Here is a 19,056-nt window from a genome sequence, read left to right as displayed (position 1 = left end):
CACTCAGGAGATTGTTGCCATGGCATCCACGTGATTACAACATTTCTTTGTTTTTTGAGTCAAAATGAGCTTTCTTGACCTCGTCTTTACAAAAAGTAGGAATGGGAGGTCTTAAATTAATATTTATTCTATAGTTACTGCTAAGTTAAACTAAGAAATGTTAGACCTTCAAATGCAAATCTAACTGAAGTGACAAACAAGGAAGCGAATGTCTTGATTTAAAATTTCAAGTACAATAAGCAAAATTACAGGTATACATAAGGCATCAGTTACCATCCCAATCTGTCACTAAATATGATTGAATAAGTGCACAGCTTGTTACAAAAATATAGTGCTGTAAAAAATATATGAAAAACATAGAATAGCTGTTCAACTCAACTCTAGTCATTTATTTTGACACCAGATTACTGTTTCATCAATTAATGTCTCTGGTTTTGTAGAAGTCTGCTTTTACCTTGTGCTTTTGTCTTTAGAGCTAGTCTGTCAGTGAAAACAGAGAGAGTTTTCTACAACTGGTAATATATTTACACCCCACTTTGATTAAAAAACTAATTGAATTTATCTTTCAGTTGGTCATCAGCAGCAGACTCAACATTAATCACTCACACTAAAAGATGCAAACTTGGATTTGGTAGGAATCATCTGTCCTACTAATAAATGTGTATTTTTCTTTAACATGAGTATGATGTGTGCTGTTTGCTTCTATCAAGACATCTAAACAAAAGCAGATTTTCAAGCTGTGCTTCTCAGCATGCATTGGTGTTATCTCAATTTTCACTGAGTCATACCTGCCAAAATGTAGCAGAAGTCTCTGTTGATGATGCACATCTGGGGAGTCAGTTTTACAGCAATCTGGCAGTGACACTGAGCCAAGTCTGCACCCTCTGAGAAGTGATGGGTTATTGGAATTCAAAACCATAAAGTAGGACAACAGTTTAAGTTTAACAAAACACACGCAAAAAAATAGTTATAATTTGAATAGTGAAATTCGACTATTCTGTTTTCCCCGTCTTTATCCAGGCCCCTCAGCTTGGCACCCTGATGGGCGTCTACCTGCCCTGCATCCAGAACATTTTCGGAGTGATCCTTTTCCTCAGGATGACCTGGCTGGTTGGAATCGGAGGCGTCATCGGGACCTTCATCATCGTCTTCATGTGTTGTACCACTGTGAGTCTTTTGCCTACTTTCACATTTAGACTCATATTGTCTTAATGCTCAAGTTGCCTTGAACTCTAAAAATTGTAAAGCAAACATCTGCCCCAGGAGCAGTAAAGATTCAGAAGAAATTACTGTGGGAATATATTTATATTTCACACTATTTGTATTTTGTCAGTTTCAGGGAATTTAATACATCATTTATTTGAATGTGAACTTTTATACGCTTGAGATTCTGTATACCTAATAATTCCAGAAATATATCTTTTATTTATTTTTACACACTTGGAGAGACATTAGTTACCTCAGTAGGCATTATCATCCCGCTGCTGCATCCATGTTGTTAAACCAATGTTATTAAACCACTGGAATACGGGTTGAAGCCTGATTTCTTGGAATTGGTACTGACGTCTGCCCTGTTCGGTTTAATCCTAATTTATGAGATATAAACCGTTTAGATTTTATGTGCTTTCACTCTTCTGAAGGGGAAGCTGCTGATGAAACATTTATTGGTTGCCTTTTTAGATACAGATTAGTTGGTTTATTGCATATTTATTAGAGGAACAATGTAATGTGGGTTTAGGTTGTAGTAGACAATATTATTCATATTCATCATGATGCCAAGCCTGGTGGAGCTGTGTGTTATGTTTACCTGGCCAGAAGTCCAGCAAGCAAGTGTGTGCAAATATACAGAGTGTTCGCTTTAAATAGTTATTGCTATTCCGCTGTCCTGTGCTGGTTTGTACTTGCTAGACAATTGTGTGCATCTGTTAATATCATGGCTGTTTACATCCAAACACAAACAGACCTATCTATTCTTGAAGTAAGCAAAACGGCAATTTCAAGAGTGTATTTTTGCAGCAAGTCATTTTCTGCATAAATGCTGTTTCGTAATATTTCCAACTGTGAGATTGACCCGCATCAGAGAGTCTGTCAAATGAAAATGTGGATTGCAACTGTGAAGAAACTGGCTGACAAACTGTTTGCAAATTTCCCAAAAATATATCTGACGGTTATATGTAAAATTAACTTCTGAAAGCGCAGAAAAAAATAAATAAATAAAGCTCTATAACCAAGAGACACTTTTTATTCTCAACTGGATTCTACAGATTCTCATATGCATGTAGCAGCAAATAAAAGAAACTCCTTACTACAAGGACAAGGACTACATGCTTTCTTTAAAAAGAATCCAGTGTTGCAGAAAATAATACAGACACAGGTACTGGACACTAAAAACAAGAAAACTGAACATGAACCACCTTGATGTTCTCTCGTTCCCATTACTGTCACTGTCATGGTGAATTCAGGCCTTGCCATGACCTTGAGACTCAAGTGACAACCCTATCCCACAGCACAAAGAGTCCTGCTGTTAGTTATCCTTGTGGATTTTCACACTGATTGTGTTTGACTTGTTTGATGAAATCCATCGTCAGGGAACAAATATTGCAATTTTCCTTTGAAATTGTAAAATTCTAACCCTTTTCAGAGCAGATCTTACAAAAATACAACCACCACAAATACCTGAAATCCTTAAATACCTGAGGTCCATTCTATAATTGTCTGTTAGTTCCTCCGTCACCAAATATACTTCAATATGCATTAATACACAGAGTGGAAACCCTCTTAGCATTACTGAAAAAGCTAACGTCCATGGTCTCCGTCATCCCTCCTGTTTGGGGCACAGCCAATCAGCACCAAAGAAAATAAATGGCACTCCTGGATTGGTTGCTTTGCAAATGCCAGCCAGTAGAATATCAAGTAGCCCTGCCCCAAGTTATTTCTGAAATATGAAGACATTTTAACATCCAGTAAAATTGGGACTTTTAAAGGTATTATATGAGCTCAAAGCACTTGTATACTTTGTAGCAACAATGGGAGGTTGACAACATCAGGTGCAGAAATCGCTAATATTGAGCCAGCATGTGGCGACAGTGGAAAGAAAGAGCTTCATTTTCCTAACAGGAAGAACTCTTGAGTAGAACAGAAAGAAAACAATCCAAAACATATGGGCCACAGCCCACAAAAAGCATTCACCAGACACAAAATCAACCTCCTTCCTTTGCCATCTTAGTCCCAGACCTAAATCCTAAAATAACCTGTGGGATGAGCTGAAGAGAAGAGACTCAAAACTTTCTGGAACTAACAGTCATCCCTCTCTCTAAGTAGTCTAACCAAGAGGACTAAGTGTACTTGTAGACATTTTAAATAAATAAAATTATATACTCATATTTTATTACTGTTTGAAACATTTAGAACTGCAGAAACTGAACTCAATCACATTGCATCGAGACCTTCTCATTTCTCCCAGAGAATGACGCATGAGGACTGAAATCTTAAAAGTGTGAAAAAGCAGATTGACAAGAAGCCAGTAAACACATCATTTTTATATCCTCACACACTTTAACAGCATAATGCCCCTCCGTGTACACACCTGATTAAAGCCTGAAACACACACTCTCTTTTCAGTCTCATGCACACACACAGCGCTTATCAGTCACACCAAGCTCAGAGCAGAGCCCTGAGGCGATAAGCCAGAGCGTGAACAGTCCATGAGAAACCCCCCGCCCTCAACACACACACACACACACACCTCTCTCCTCCTGAGCGTATTACATAACATATAACCACTGAGACCTCCAGGGGTTGCCAGCCGCATGATGAAGGAGTGCATGTGTGTGCAGCGATTCCCACCTGATTGAAAGCCACAGGACTTGTGTAAAGGAATCGTGGATGCTGCAAGAGTCCATGTTTTATTCAGTGATGGGATATTACTGACAGCACGCTTTTCATTAGCTGCTCAGTCACAGCTGCACATATCTGTTACCGAACACACATACGCGTCCTAATTTTTGCTGTCAAGCAGCCTTTTGACAGATTATTAACGAGGCTCTGCACTTTTTTCCAGGAAATCTTTATTAAATGAAAAGTGTGCCTCCATGTGGAACTGCTCTGACACCGTTAACCATGAAATGATATGCAAAAGTCAACATAGTGCAGCATTCTGCAAGCCGGTGTATTCAAACATCTGGTGTTTGTGCGTGTGTGTGTGTGTGTCTTTATCTCACGTAATAAATTTAGGCTTGTCAGGAAGATAAAGAGACGTTTCATATTCTGGATGTAAACTTGTCAGTTGTTTTGCCGTTCTCATTACTCCCAGGTCATGAATCCTAATGCTGCGAAGAAAAGGGTCGACTGACTCATTTAAATGTTTCGGATGATTTTTTTTCCTTTTGTGTCTTTCAGTTTTCACTCCAATCTCGTTTCATTCCTCAGTTTCTCTGTGTTTTTTTCAGTAGTTTTTCGCTCATCACTCTGCTTCTCTCTTCTCTTTGTTTCCACCTACCATCCATCTTGCTCCTGTTCTGCCTGAGTTGTCAGCCTCTTTTGCTTTTCACAAAATCTGTTTGTATCCGGCACATTAGCCTAAAAGTGATAATCCTCTGCATCTGCTTCATCCGACACTCTTGCTTTCCTCTGCAAGCCTTCCACCGGGACGTCACATGATGAAGCGCGTACTGAAATGCAGCAGCACGAAAAAGTTCCCTAACAGATTTGTTCAAGATGTTTCAGATTTGTGATCAAGATAAGCTCAGCAAATCCAAAAAGGAATTTTCAAATGGTGCTTTAGAAAAAAAAAAGTGCTACCTTTATTAAATTATGAATTGAATTTGATTAGCTGCATTTGTTTCATTCAGTCAAGCTCGATAAATGTCAGACTCATAAAATCAAGAAATCACATAAGTAGAACCTGTATGACAGCAGGAAGTAGGATAACATTCTCTCAAAGAGCAACAGATTGACTCCAGTCCACATAAATTCATTTCAAAGCTTTTGAATCTCACTACACAAAAACAGTGAAGACATGGGAAAATGGGAAATCTCCACACAAATGCCTGTCAAAGGTTCTTCGACAGTCCTTTTATGATTAATCCAAAACATCACAAAAACCAGAAGAATATTAAAAGCACTGAAGGTCTCACTTACCTCAGTTAAATTCACTGTTTATGATTCATCAACACAAAAACTGGGCAAAATAGCATCTGTCTTAGTGCTAGAAGGTGAAAACCACTGCTGGACAAAACAGCATTAAAAAATCTCGATGATCCTCAAGGTTTTTGGGAAAATATTTTGTGCACTGCCAAGACAAAAGCTTGCTTTTAGAAAGAGATGGGTCCCTCCACATTTCCTACCTACATCCAAACATTCTGGTGGAGGTTGTGTGATAGCCTGGGGCTGTTTTGCTGTTTCAACCTGAATGACTTGCCATAATTGAAGGAATGTTGAAAAAGGTCCCTTTAGGTAAAAACAAAACTGAAAACGTACGATGACAAATGGAACACACAGGGCGTCAAGGCACAAGAGCAGAACAAAATGATACGAAGAATCATGGCACAAATGGAAGGATCCAGGAAATGTAGAAGGTGAAAGAGGAACTTAACCCTTGTGCGTGCGAGGACTGATGCAAACGTAGAGGACTATGGCAAATGATGCAAGTTTTGGACCCCATTTCGACATACAAGGGTTAAATACTGAATGAGAAGTGGCGATGAAAAAAGAGCTAATTACAGGTGAGTGGATGCAGCTGGGAAAGAGAGCAACTGAGGAAAGAATTAGCAGCTGAGACACGAAGCAGAAAAGAAGGGAGGGGATGAGGTAAAAAACAAATAAACTTAAGGGGAAATGAAACCTGAACAGTAACAGAAATACATACTAATATAATGAAATACATTCAAAACAAAATAACTGAACAAGAGAAAATCTAAAATGGAAAGATTAAAAAAAAAGAAAGAAATTCTCAAAATAAAAAAATAACTGAAGCTAAAAGTCCAAACACCTATGGTTCATAACATTTTGTATTTAATCAGGTTTCCTCAAATATTCCAATGTCTGTTTAAGTGTGACAACAAAGCGATAACAAAAGAAATCTGTAAAAGAGCAAATACTGTCACACCGGACTGTAGGTGTATAAAACGCCACCGAAATGACAAATCTCTACTTCTCAAAGATTTTCTGCATTTGAGAAACAAAGCATGCTAAGAACGCAAGCACTAAGGGAACCGGAAGACCTCTAGTCATGTCTAAACTAATTTCTGCTCAGCTCTGAGGTCAACAAAAGGCCACATCAGAGTTTGTAGCTCAGGGACAGAACAGACAAAAGATGTCCCAATCTGCCTTTTTTTTGATTGCTAAAGCAATAAAACATTGCTTTAGCTCATTTGTCTCCATGTTGGCTTAGAAATGAGTGAAGCTCTTCTCCCGCTTGGACCACATTTGGAGGAAAATTCCACTTCTCTATGATATGTGAGCTTTGTGCAATTGTACCTCATGTGGCTGAGACAGATGGCACGGCAGCATAATCTGACGTTGTCTGCTGGCTCACTCACAGACCAGAGGGGCCGTGGGTTCAAGTGAGTCCAGGGGCACAGACTCCAGGTTTCATAGAGAGATAAGAGTTGGAGCCAACTGAAATATGACCTATGCTGTATTACACAGACACATGGAAAAAAAAAATCCCAATTTCAGATTTACTTAAAACAGAGAAATCACATGCTGTTTTCTCAATGGTGGTTTCTGTACAGTAAAAGGCGGCTGATTCAGTAATAATAAGTTCGTAATGTTCACTATGCAAAACAGGAAGCTTCAAAATGGAAAAATTGGACCTGAGGAAAGATTCACTTGGTGAGTTTTGTTAGCTTTCTTGATATTTCTCTAATCTATTGAAAGACTAAACTCTCTGGAAGCTATTTTCACTGAAAACTTGACTTATCGACCGAGAAATCCCTTTTTTTTTTTTTTTTTTTTTTGCTGAGCTCTACACCTGGGGAGATTTTACTTTCACACGTCAAGTGTTTTTTGAAGCAGCAGGTATCAACCAATCACAGTTGAGACTGTCCAGTGTGGTTGCCATTGTCGCTACCAAGAAGTTTGGTTTCCTCTGTTAATTAACATATAAAAACATTCAACTCCAGAGCTTGTGAAATGATCTGAAGTTAGCATCCACTGAAAAAACCTTATTAACTGCTGGTCATATCAGAAATTAAAATTAAGGAAAACATTAAATGATAACCTGTTATTAAGCTAAGGTGTTATATTCTGTATATCAACAACAATTATTAACCCTGTCAGTATGGTTAAAAAGCACAGGTCAGGCCCTTTACACAAACCACAAAAAGAAGACGTGATTACTATTGATCTTATTACATTTCATTGTTCCGCTGGGTAAACTTTGGCTACGGTGTTTTTATGGATGCTGCTTTGACATATTTCACCAACCTAAACACTGTTTTAATCTACATCAATCTCATCCCTTAAAGGCTGCAGAAGATGCTAACCTCAGTGAATCCTACTATAGTAGGGAACTTCTTCTCTTCACCTGTCCAATAGGTTTGCCATATATCCCTCATTTTTATGCCAGAACCAGCCAGAACTGTGTGTCTGGTATGAATAAATGGAGGTATTACAGATGTCTTCAAACTTGTCTTACATAATTTGACTTGTTTCATTTCCAATTGCTGTGGCTGAAATAAGCAGAATTTAATGTGCAGCTTGCCCATTGTCCTGCACATTTGTCCTCATCTATGGAACCAACAGCATAAATTACACAATTCAATTGATTACTGTTCTCTGCACTTGCGTGGTGATTCAGTGATTGGGTATTTGTCTGGCTACCTCTGTGTGGCTGCAGCCCACATCAGATAAAACACTTAAACAATTACTGTCTTATCTGCTGGGCTGGGAGAAGAGCTTGTGGCCTCATTATGGCCAGATTAGACCGAAATTCAGAGCCTTACTCACTTCTCAGCCCAGATCGTCAGTCCAATGGGCCCTCAGGTGGCTCTAACCACATTACAGTGTTCACAGAGGCGAATGTGATGCAAGTTAAACAGAATTCTGAGCATCCTGCATTCTGTGGCGGAAAATAATCAGAATGTGTTGCTTTGTCCCTTGTATCTGGCAAAGAATGCTCTGAAAATGGAAATAAGATTTTAATGTCCCATCAGAGACTTACAGTATAAGTTCATAGTTAAACTTAAACTTTGAAATTTCATAGTGAAGCTGAGAAAAGGAACCAGTTTATGTTCTTCATACATAAAGAAGTCAGAAGTCAGATACAAGTCAGAAAGTTGCATAAAATATATAGAAGTTGGCCTGCTTAACTATTAAAATAGTATGACTTAATATTGGATACCACTGCATAATTCAACCTGTACTTTCCTGATACTTACATGTTATTAGCCAATTATTTTCTGTTATTTATTTGAACTTTTCTAAACACTTACAGAAAGCCTTTCAGGAACATAGATGTTTTAGTTAAGTTCACCAGTTATTTCCTGACACTTTCCCAGAACTTGCACTTTCTAGAAACTTACCCTTACATTAACAGAACTTACAAAGAACATTTACTGAGCATTTTAAGGGAGCTTACCAAATTATTTTCAATAACTTGTGGTATACTTTCCTGGAACCAACATGGTTCTTTCAGGAGACACATTTAATTCCCTGTGTAATTTATCAGTTTTAAGTAACAAAGACATTCCAGGTTAGATAGCTGTTCTCAAAACCAACCTCTAATAGTAATTATATGTGGAAGAAAGTAATAAGCAACAAGCTACATTTAAGTTTCATAAATTATGTTCCAGGAATGTACCATGCAACATATTTTAAGGCTCCCTGTAATAAAAAATATGAGGGATAAAAAAGTTGGCTTAGGAACACTCTAGGTTCTGTGAATATAAAACATATTTGTTTCAGCAAGGTGAGGCTTTAATGTGTTACCAGTCATCATCCATCCATCCATCCATCCATCCATCCATCCATCCATCCATCCATCCATCCATCCATCCATCCATCCATCCATCCATCCATCCATCCATCCATCCATCCATCCATCCATCCATCCATCCATCCATCCATCCATCCAATGTTTGCAGCCACATATCAGTGCAGGGTTTCTCAGACCACATCCAAATAGGTAAAAAACCCTCAGTTATGCATTTTGTACCATTTCAGCAAAGTCTGGGTGTCAATTAATGTTTTTCTTCGTTTTCTTCAAGATTTTAGAGGTTAACTTTTGGAATGCTACTCTTACTACTCTTGCCTAAATGTAATCGGCATGTATCAGTGAAAATATCTGTAAAATCAAACTAAATAAATCAAAATTTTCAATTACCACAAAGGAAAACAGTACCAATTTGATTTCCTTGTAAGGATATAAAGTGTAGAGAAAAGCTAAATTATTCTTAGAAAAACGTTAGCCAGCACAATAGCTTATAAAACCTAGCTTTTGACAAGGAAGCAGAAAAGCATGGCCTAAAAGTCTTGAGATGAGATAAAGTGAATGCAGCATGATTTGAAGATGACTGAAAACCAAGTTTTTTCAAATCCAGTTGTCCAGAAGTTTTCTTCAAGTATCCAGGTGTCTTTTCTGCAGCACAGGCATTATTTCTCTTTAACCCATTCCTTGTAATAGAAAAGTCAAAAAGCTGGAGAGTAAGAACTGTTTTGTGAAAGGGCATTTAAATCTTCCAGTTTCTCACATCTCCTCCTGCCTTCTTTTATTTCAGTCTGTGTTGCTCCCCTTCATGTGGTGACAATGCAAAAAGACACTCAGAAACCGAATAATGGTGTTTGAAAGAATAATGAAATCTTAATGTAGCCTTTGTACTGTCAAACACATGGTCTTTCTTTCGGTCTCAGTCACTCACACGGCTATTCGCTTTGTCCCCCCATCCCCCACCACCCCACCATGCCTGTTCTTCCACTCACTGCACGCATCTCTTCCTCCTATCCTCTGCAGGGCAGCCAGGGCCGGCTGTCAGTGTTACAGGCAGCTCCACTCAAGCGTGCACTTACATTTCTGATGGTGTTTTTCTCCCACTCAGTACCAGACTTAACATTAGAATTGTGATTGGTTTCTGTTGGTTCACATAGAGCTGTTGACAGGCCCTGTTGTAATATTATATATACCGTCAAACAGCAGGAAGCATGAGCTTTTAGCATAGCTGTAAACTATCAGTCTCCCTGCCCTGATGGATACATAATTTCAGGATTCTATTTTGGCCGGTGCAGAAATATCTCAATAACTATGAGTTGCAGCAGGATGATGCTATAGAATTATGTGAACGCCTCTTTTACACCACTGAGATTTTTTTTTTTACTGTTTCTCGTTGATTTCTCATCCATTCTTTGCACCTCACTATAACAGCAGACTGTCCAGTGTGTGGTTAAAAACATTACTGCAACGGACAAGCGAAAATGAAATAAAAGATTGCTCCGGTTTTCTGAAAAGTCATGTCTTTAAAAGACAGAAAATAATTTAGCAAAGATCTGATAGAATCAGACATGAATCATTCTTCAACTCAGCATTTAATCCATGCCACATCAATTTAAAATATCTTTAGAAATCAGTTTGCTGTTGATTAATTTTTTTCCATTTGTCAAAGTCTTCTATTTTTACAGTTTCAGCTATTGAAGTATGAAAGATATGTTTCTTTGGCTTCATTTAATTGTAGACACAATTGATTCATCTCTTGGATTCAAGAGTCATTTGTTCTGCAATAATTCATTTGATTGGATATAACTTGATTGTCATCTTAAAATAAACTAATGTCCAAAAACCTCCAAAAGATTTTCAGAAAACCCAGAAAAAATGTCAATAAAATCACTTCACTGACTACAAGAAAATATTTTTGAAGGAAAATGTAAGATTGTCCATGGTCTGTTAGCTACCCAGGTTCTTGATGAGTTAGATCCAGGTTTCGTATGTTCAACTATTGGTCATTGGTGAAACAAGAAAATTAAAAAGGGGACAGATTTTATGTTGCATGTTCTGAATAGCAAGCACAGATATGTTGAATGCTTAGCCATGAATTGTGCCTAAAACATAAAGTTGGAGGGAATATCCAATAGCTTTATTGATTCATCAATTTCACTAAGCCAAGCATTTAATTTCTCCATTACTTTGGTTCATGAACAAATGCACTCAAAATGATATACATTACCAGCCGCAGCTGTACCCTGCAATTACAGCTATCTATCGGATATTACAGTGACGTGTTGCAGAGCTAAGGCTTGCCGTTTTCTGTCTTTATGCTTGCATAATAAACACTGTCAGTGTTTGCTGTCAGCAGTCCTCATGACCTTGCTGATTCCAGGATTTAACTCTCGACCCTGCTGCTCATACATTCTGGGACAGAGTCACTGAAGGCTCCCAGTAGTAGATGTACTACCAGTACGTCTCCACATCCAGTGAAACTCTTGTTAATCGTGTAAAAAGATGAAAATAAATTCATATTTGAATTGTTTACATTATGGGAATAATAGTTGTATTTTGATGTCATAGAGATCTGTTCTGTTCTTTTGTAGAGAATACAAAACCAGAAATGTTTTTAAAACCATTGTTTCTTGATGTTGGATTAAATGTACTTAATTTAAAGCTAATGATTTCTAAATATTTCAGTGTGAAATTATGCCACTGCAAAAATATTATTATTATTATTATTATTATTATTATTATTATTATTATTATTTAAAGGTTTTTGCATAGAGTGCATCCAGAAAGTATTCACAGCACTTCACCATTTCCACATCTTGTTTGTTGATACACCCTTATTCCAAATTGCATTAAATTAATCTCTTTCCTCAAAATTCTACGCACAAACACCCCATCATGACAATATTTAAGTAAACATTTGAGGGCTTTGCAGATATTAAATATAGAAAACAAAAAAAAATTACATTGACATAAATAGTCACAACCTTTGCTTTATACTTTGTTGATCCACCAACAAAGTGGATCAACAGTATTTCTTTGTAATACTCCTCAAGTGCCATCAGGTTGGATAGGACATTAATATAGAGTAGAGTAAGGTTGCAATATAACAAAATGTTGAAAAAGTGAAGCACCATAAATACTTTCCAGATGCAGTCTATATTTACTACGAGCTCAGAGCGTACTTTAGGTTTAATGTAACTTTTGGTGACGGTATAAAACGATGGTATTTGGTGAGAATTAAAGAAACACCTTCTATCATGATAATAAGCAGATTCTGATGAAGATGTAATATGTTTTTTTTCTCCCTCTCCTTGAAGACGATGCTGACTGCCATCTCGATGAGTGCCGTCGCTACCAATGGAGTAGTGCCAGGTGGGTGAGCAGACGCCGGCGCCACACAGTCATCGCTGTTTGATGCTGCCTGCTTCTAAATTTTCCCTTTTCACGGATTGCTTTTGGCACATTCCTCCCTGCACAGCTTGATATATTCAGAAACATTAGGATCTTTAGTCTGTGATCTTGTACTCTTTAACTTTCTCGTCACACATTATTTACACAAAATAAAGTATCCGCCAAATTCCTGCCAGTAGAACCCAAATCTGCACATTTGGATCTGTGTGACGATGCGTCGCTGTACGCATGCGGCCTGTAATGTGGGGCTACGTAGTAATAATGGTCCACATCTTACGTTCAGCAGGGGTCACAGCAAATTACAGGCTTGTGAAGGAGCTTGGATCGGAACACCCATTATAAGCGTCTAGCGTAAAACGGGTGGCAGCCTTTATGTTGTTGGGAAGTGCTGATTAGGGACTATTTATTTATGCACAATTAATTAATTGGCACAATGTTTCACATAAATATAAAGGCACTGTATTAACAAGTAGAGGTTAGTAGCACAACACAGTGTTCCCTGTTATGTCAAATGATGAATGCATTACTAATATTATTTATGGAAAAGTGAACATTTATAAATCAAAGTAAAACTATTATAAGTGTATTAATCAAACTTGCGCAAACTTTCAGGTTTATTCCATTTGTTTTTGAAGTGATGTACAAATGATCAACTATTTTTTCTTGTTGATTGGTGGTGACCTGATTCTCATTCTGAACAATAAATCTGCTTGGATAATCAAGTTATCATAAACAAATCACTAAACTGGTGGAAAGCAAAGAGTAAATTACATAGCTGATTAAAATAAACTCCAATAGATGTATATTACAGCTAACTGAGTCATAAAGAAAACACATGCATGCCAATGTTACTCTTGTGTCTGTTTTTAGCTGGGGGCTCCTACTACATGATTTCCCGTTCATTGGGCCCCGAGTTTGGTGGAGCGGTGGGGATCTGCTTCTACCTGGGAACCACCTACGCTGGAGCCATGTACATCCTGGGAGCCATTGAGCTGCTCTTGGTAAGAAACATCTTACCAAGGTTACTGGGTTCCCTCTCTCCTAATACTCAATTTTCACAAATGAAAATGATGTATGAGCTCAGCCTCATACACCGAGCTGGTTATTTTGCAAACTGCAAAATAAACTTGCAGCTTGCAATCTCCTGGTGGTCCATATGACTTATTGCAGTTGTGTGACCACATTCCCTTTCAGAAGCTTAAAGGTGTATTATTATTATTATTATTATTATTATTATTATTATTATTATTATTATTATTATTATTATTATTATTGTTATTATTATTATTATTATTATTATTATTATTACAGATAATCAGTTTTCTAAACACATTCCAGACATCTGTTAGCTTGCACAACTTTTGCAAAATGTTCTGCTTCATAGAGACGGCTTTCGAATTCTTAAAGGTTGAGTACAAGAAAACCAAAACTGCAAAAGTACAAAACAACTTATTGTAATTTTTTTGTTTTTTTATTTTCCTATGTTTCCTTCCTCCAAGTGTTCTTACATTAACTTCATTAGTTATACATAAATAATTTGTTTTCACAAAAATCTTCCAAAAAATAAATTATGGAGCCAATATTTGAAATTGTTTACAAGTATTTCTTGAGTTAATATCTAATTAATTTAGTCTTCTGTGCAAATCACGTGTTATCGTAATAAAAATAATGCTTGTACAGCTGAAATCAGTCTTCTCCCACTCAAACAATGGAGTCAGGAATATCTTGAGATATTTCTGCTGCAGCGTTCCCATGCCAACCTCGATTGCTTGTTAATCTTATCTGTGCTTGTCTCTATTTTTGTTGCTCAGCAGCAGGAAGATGATCCTCGCATTTTTAATCCTGACCACAAACCTACAAGTGTCCTAAATTTTCTAACCGGGGAAAAAGCTGTCTATCTACAAAACAGGCGTTAGACCGGCGTGGACACGGCCAAAAAATAAAACCGCTCATAAACCGTCTGCAGGCATGATGTTACGAAATTAACGCCAGCTTTGCAGTCTGCTTTGTACCAGATGAAAATCCTTCATCCTCACAGAAAATCGAAGCCATTTTAGTCTCACATTCTGTCCATATTGTTAACAGATTACTTGAATATATTTCAGAAAGTGTTATCATTCCTCCTTCCTCATTTCTTCTTCTGCCTTTTGTTTCTCTTGTCTTCCACTGTAGCCCAACATCCTGCAAGGAATTTTGGGATAATTATGCAGATGATGCATTAATGAGAGATCTAGACACTGACAGGCTTACGAGAGGCATTCTCTCCAACAGCTCTGACAATGACTATTTTATCATTAAAATGATTTATTCTGTTATCATTCGTTCTCCTTCTGCTTGTCTCTTAAGGTCATGCAGAGTTTGATCATGCCTGGAGGTTAATATTGTCTTCTGGGTCAAAGCTGGCTTAGTTTCCATTGTAAAACAATCCCGTCGGAATAGTGCGGAACAGACCGGCACAGTCCCCATTTGAATACATTTCATCCTCCAATCCCCAGCCAAGAACACAAACCGAAGCTGCTATTTTCGGAAGTATGAAGAGTTCAAAGTGAAGCAGGAGATTTGTTTTTTTTGCCTGGTGATGTGCTGTTATTCACATCAGATCAGCTTTTCAATCCAAATGTCTGAGCTGAGCCGTAGCGCTCCTCTCATTCTTGGCACTTTTAAAAATAACCTTTTTACAATGATTAAATAGTTTGTGGTGGAAACCTAACGGTAGTTTTAAAAAAAAAGGGAAGAAACTCCCATGCTTATGTAACCGCAATACTATGAATCATCACGAGTTGATGACAGATACTGATGGTAATTGTGGGTTTACAGTTTGATATGATGGGGCTATTCTTGGATTTAGTAATAGTAGCAGTGTATTAATGACACTTAACTTTCAAATATTATTATTCTTGCTTGAATTCCTTTATTAAATTGGGTTAAAATAGCAAAGGTGTGCAACAGAGGATTGTTAATGGAAGAATCTGGAGTTTTACTCTCTCCTCGCCTCATTCTTCCTGCTACTGGCTTCTTTTTTTATGATTCCCTTAGTCTATTTTCCGCTGGTTGACAGGTAATACATTTTTCCTAACAGTTCACAAGAAGACCAAGATTCTAGCGTTAAGTCTGCCAGTTGAAATCCCCTGATACTCTGGAAAATGAGAAGTGAAAGTGAAACAACCACCTCCAAGATGCCCCCTGGCAAAAATCTGATTTTTCATGAGAAAAAGCTTGTTTTATGTGTGACGCCACCCCTTTCTTTAGATCTACATAGCTCCCAAAGCAGCCATCTTCCCCTTGGAGGGCCTGGAGGGTGCCGAGGCTGAAGCCGCCCTGCTGAACAACATGCGCGTGTATGGGACCATCCTGCTGACCTCCATGGCCACTGTGGTATTTGTTGGCGTCAAGTACGTGAACAAGCTGGCCCTGGTGTTTCTGGCCTGCGTCATCCTCTCCATACTGGCCGTCTACGCCGGAGTCATCAAGACCGGCATCGAACCGCCTGATTTCCCGTAAGTGAGACAACTAAGACAGAACAGCAGAAGAAACTCAACCATAAATCAAACTGATTCAGACATCTGAAAATTCATTTTACTCTTCAAATCGAGGTTGCTGAAGAAAAAACAGCACATAGAAACAAAACAACACTTTAAGATTTGTAGCAAACTTGATTAATGTTGTATTAAACAAGTTACTACTATACACCATGTTGCATATTTCTATCCTTGCTTGTGCTCACAGCTGCATACATGTTTGATTTCCTAATATTGCTCCTATAAATGTTGCAGATCAGTACCTCTGTTTTTGTTTCCAGTTAACTGTATCATAGCACAATATTATGAAGCATGGTCTGAAAAATGAAGAACGAGAACAAGTGAAGAAAAAAGGAAGTGTTAGACCTAAAACAAAAATATATGCAGCAAATGCGGTATCTGAAAGACATGTCTGCATGAAATGCTAAATTTAGAAAAGAATCCTCCCAGCAGATCTGAAAGATGCATAATTTTGGAGAACATTCTGCATCCAAGAAGTATAACATTTTGGTGCTCGTTGGTGAAATACAGATATGCACTGATTAGGTTTTTCCTGGCCAATATCTATTTCTGCTTTTCTGATTTTTGCATTTTTCCAGTGAAAAATGAAAAACCTATCCTCATTTTTACAGCAAAGCATATGAGTATAACCTGGATTTTTTTTCTTTACTGAAAAGTGCATTTTTGTACATGCTTTAAGTCAATTCTGTTAGTTTAGGAGTTTTCAGTTACCACTAATCAGAACCAATTAAGGGAAGATTATTTTACAAGACAGTCTGGCCCCTTTGAAGCAAATTAAAATCAAATGACGATTGTTTTTTTTCTCAGATATCCAGATTAACTTAAACTACAGAATTTAGTAGATCAACAGAGAACAATAGCCTTTTAAAGCAAAGTTCTACATTTAAAACAGAAAACTTTCATTTACTGTTTTTGGTTTTTATGTTATTTACTAAGTAAATAATCATATTTGCTGTATTTACCACAGTACAGTATTTATGCCAAATTTGCTGCGTAAAATCAAATCAGACCACAATAATGTGAATATGCTGTATTTTGTGATTTGAAGAAGCCAAAAATTTGTTTCCACAGCGTTTGTATATTGGGGAATCGCACTTTGGTGTGGAAGAACTTTGACGTTTGTGCCAAAACCATTGAGACCGCTAATGGGACAGTCACCACCCAGCTGTGGCGCATATTCTGTGACTCACCTTTCCTCAACGCTACCTGCGACAAATATTTCTTGGCCAACAACGTGACTCAGATCCAGGGAATTCCCGGGATTACCAGCGGAGTCCTGTCAGGTGAGTCCGAGTGTTTTGGATCTGCTAGAGTTTACATCTTTGCAAAGTGAGAACAAAGGTTAGGTCATGTTATGCATTGCTTGGGTCATTTACTGAAACTTTGGCAATTTAACATTCAAAGACAGAAGCTTCATTAAAAAAAATACATTTTAAAGAGGGGGAAGAAAAGTGTTTTGGTATTGCTTTTTTCAGTGAAACAGACATTTTCTTCTGATAAGGGTAGAAATGAAAATAATAACTTCTCTTTTACTGATTGCAGCATAGAATTTGTTTATATGTTTTAATATTGGTACAAAAGCTCTGTCATTTTTTTACAAGGATACCGGGTTTTGGATCAAATAGTTTTATTCGTCAAAGCTGGAAGAGTTTTGTAGTCAGACACAGTTCACTTCACTCACTGCTTTTCCTGCAGACTGGTTCCAAAGTCTCAGCTTTAGAAAGCGCAGAGCTAGATTAACCTTATTTGACTCTGATATTTAACAATAAAACCCTGCATTAATCATGAGGTAAGGACTGTGCCCTTTAAAAATGATTCTTCACTCCTGAAACTGTTCGTATTTTGCTGTTCAGGGTAGATTTACTGCGACATTTCTATGTATGGATCGGTAACAACCTTTATTGTCACAGTTAATGACATCTAAAACTGATTAGCTCCCTCATTAAAGATTGCGTTCTGTTAAAGAGGTTGAAGAAGGACAAAAGCTGTACTAATTCAGGGCTGCTGGGCCGCCTGCAGTTTTCCCAATCACTATCCTGACTTTGGAGGTGTTTTTGTCTTGATTCCAACTGAGGACTTCTGTGAGCACAAAAGAGAAAAACAGCCTGCTGACTTCAGAATTACTAAAATGTCATAGTTAAAAAAAACCATTTCTGAATTTCATAATTGTAGGTGAAGCAAAAAAATAAAACAATGTCCTGTTTTCTGAATAGATCAATACTTTTTGTAGCTTCTTCTTATGTAGTGACCAGTGTTGACCATTATTCTTGTCAACACATTCTATCACCAACAGACAACCTGTTTGGGACCTACTATGAGAAGGGGGATCTGATTGCTAAGCCGATTCTGGAGTCAGTGGAGGACCATGATGACCCTGTGACCAACGCTAACCGCTACGTGTTAGCTGACATCACCAGCTTCTTCACTCTGCTGGTTGGCATTTACTTCCCATCAGTGACAGGTGACAAATGCTTCCAGTTGTTTTCTTTTTTATTATTTGCTTATAGGTCCTTGTGTTGTGATAAACTGGTGATAAGGCCTGAAACATGTGGGTAGTGATGCACCCAGAACTGAATTTTCAGACATATAAAGATAATTACAAAGTCGGCCTTCTATCACCTGAAGAACATTTCTAGGATTAAAGGACTAATGTCCCAGCAAGATCTGGAACAACCATGCGTTTATCTTTTGTCCCATTGATTACTTATTATCTGATTGATTTTTTTTTTTTTTTTTTTTGGACACCTAAAAAATCAGACAGCTGCATCTGATTCAGAATGCTGCTTCTTACTGAAACTAGCACAATAGAGCACATATTCCAGGTCTAAAGTCTTTAAACTGTCTGCCTATAACTCAGAGAGTAGGCTTTAAAACACTTAGTTTATAAATCACTGAACAACATGGAACCAAATTAAATCAAAGACCTGTTGTCATTGGATCGACCTTCCAGACCACTCAGGTCTTCTGGTTCTGGCCTGCTCTGCATCCCCATTCAATCAGCTGAATGTTGTTCCAGTAATCTGGAACAACTGCTTCCAGGTTGCTGAAACACTTAGTTCCTTTAAATCAAAGCTAAAACCTCACCTGTTCAGAGTTACGGTAATAATAAATGGAAAATTGATTATTGATGGCATTTGACAAAATGCCCCATTGCTGTAATGTGCTATGCAAACTTGT

At 37.7% G+C, this 19,056-nt stretch overlaps 1 protein-coding gene across 1 annotated transcript in view; it reads left to right on the top strand.

The window, feature by feature from the left end:
- slc12a5a (solute carrier family 12 member 5a) overlaps positions 1–19,056 on the top strand; it is a 146,510-nt gene that overhangs the window by 113,101 nt on the left and 14,353 nt on the right. Inside the window, exons 4-9 of the mRNA XM_088005814.1 lie at positions 1,021–1,167; positions 12,247–12,301; positions 13,211–13,341; positions 15,590–15,837; positions 16,951–17,162; positions 18,173–18,340. Of these exons, the coding sequence (XP_087861940.1) occupies positions 1,021–1,167; positions 12,247–12,301; positions 13,211–13,341; positions 15,590–15,837; positions 16,951–17,162; positions 18,173–18,340 (961 nt within the window). The remainder of the gene's footprint in view (positions 1–1,020; positions 1,168–12,246; positions 12,302–13,210; positions 13,342–15,589; positions 15,838–16,950; positions 17,163–18,172; positions 18,341–19,056) is intronic.

Source organism: Poecilia mexicana, unplaced genomic scaffold, assembly GCF_051168715.1.
Source record: "Poecilia mexicana isolate PSO_F unplaced genomic scaffold, ASM5116871v1 scaffold_5, whole genome shotgun sequence".
In the NCBI taxonomy this organism is placed as follows: domain Eukaryota; kingdom Metazoa; phylum Chordata; class Actinopteri; order Cyprinodontiformes; family Poeciliidae; genus Poecilia; species Poecilia mexicana.
This window is presented reverse-complemented; position numbering and strand designations above follow the sequence as displayed.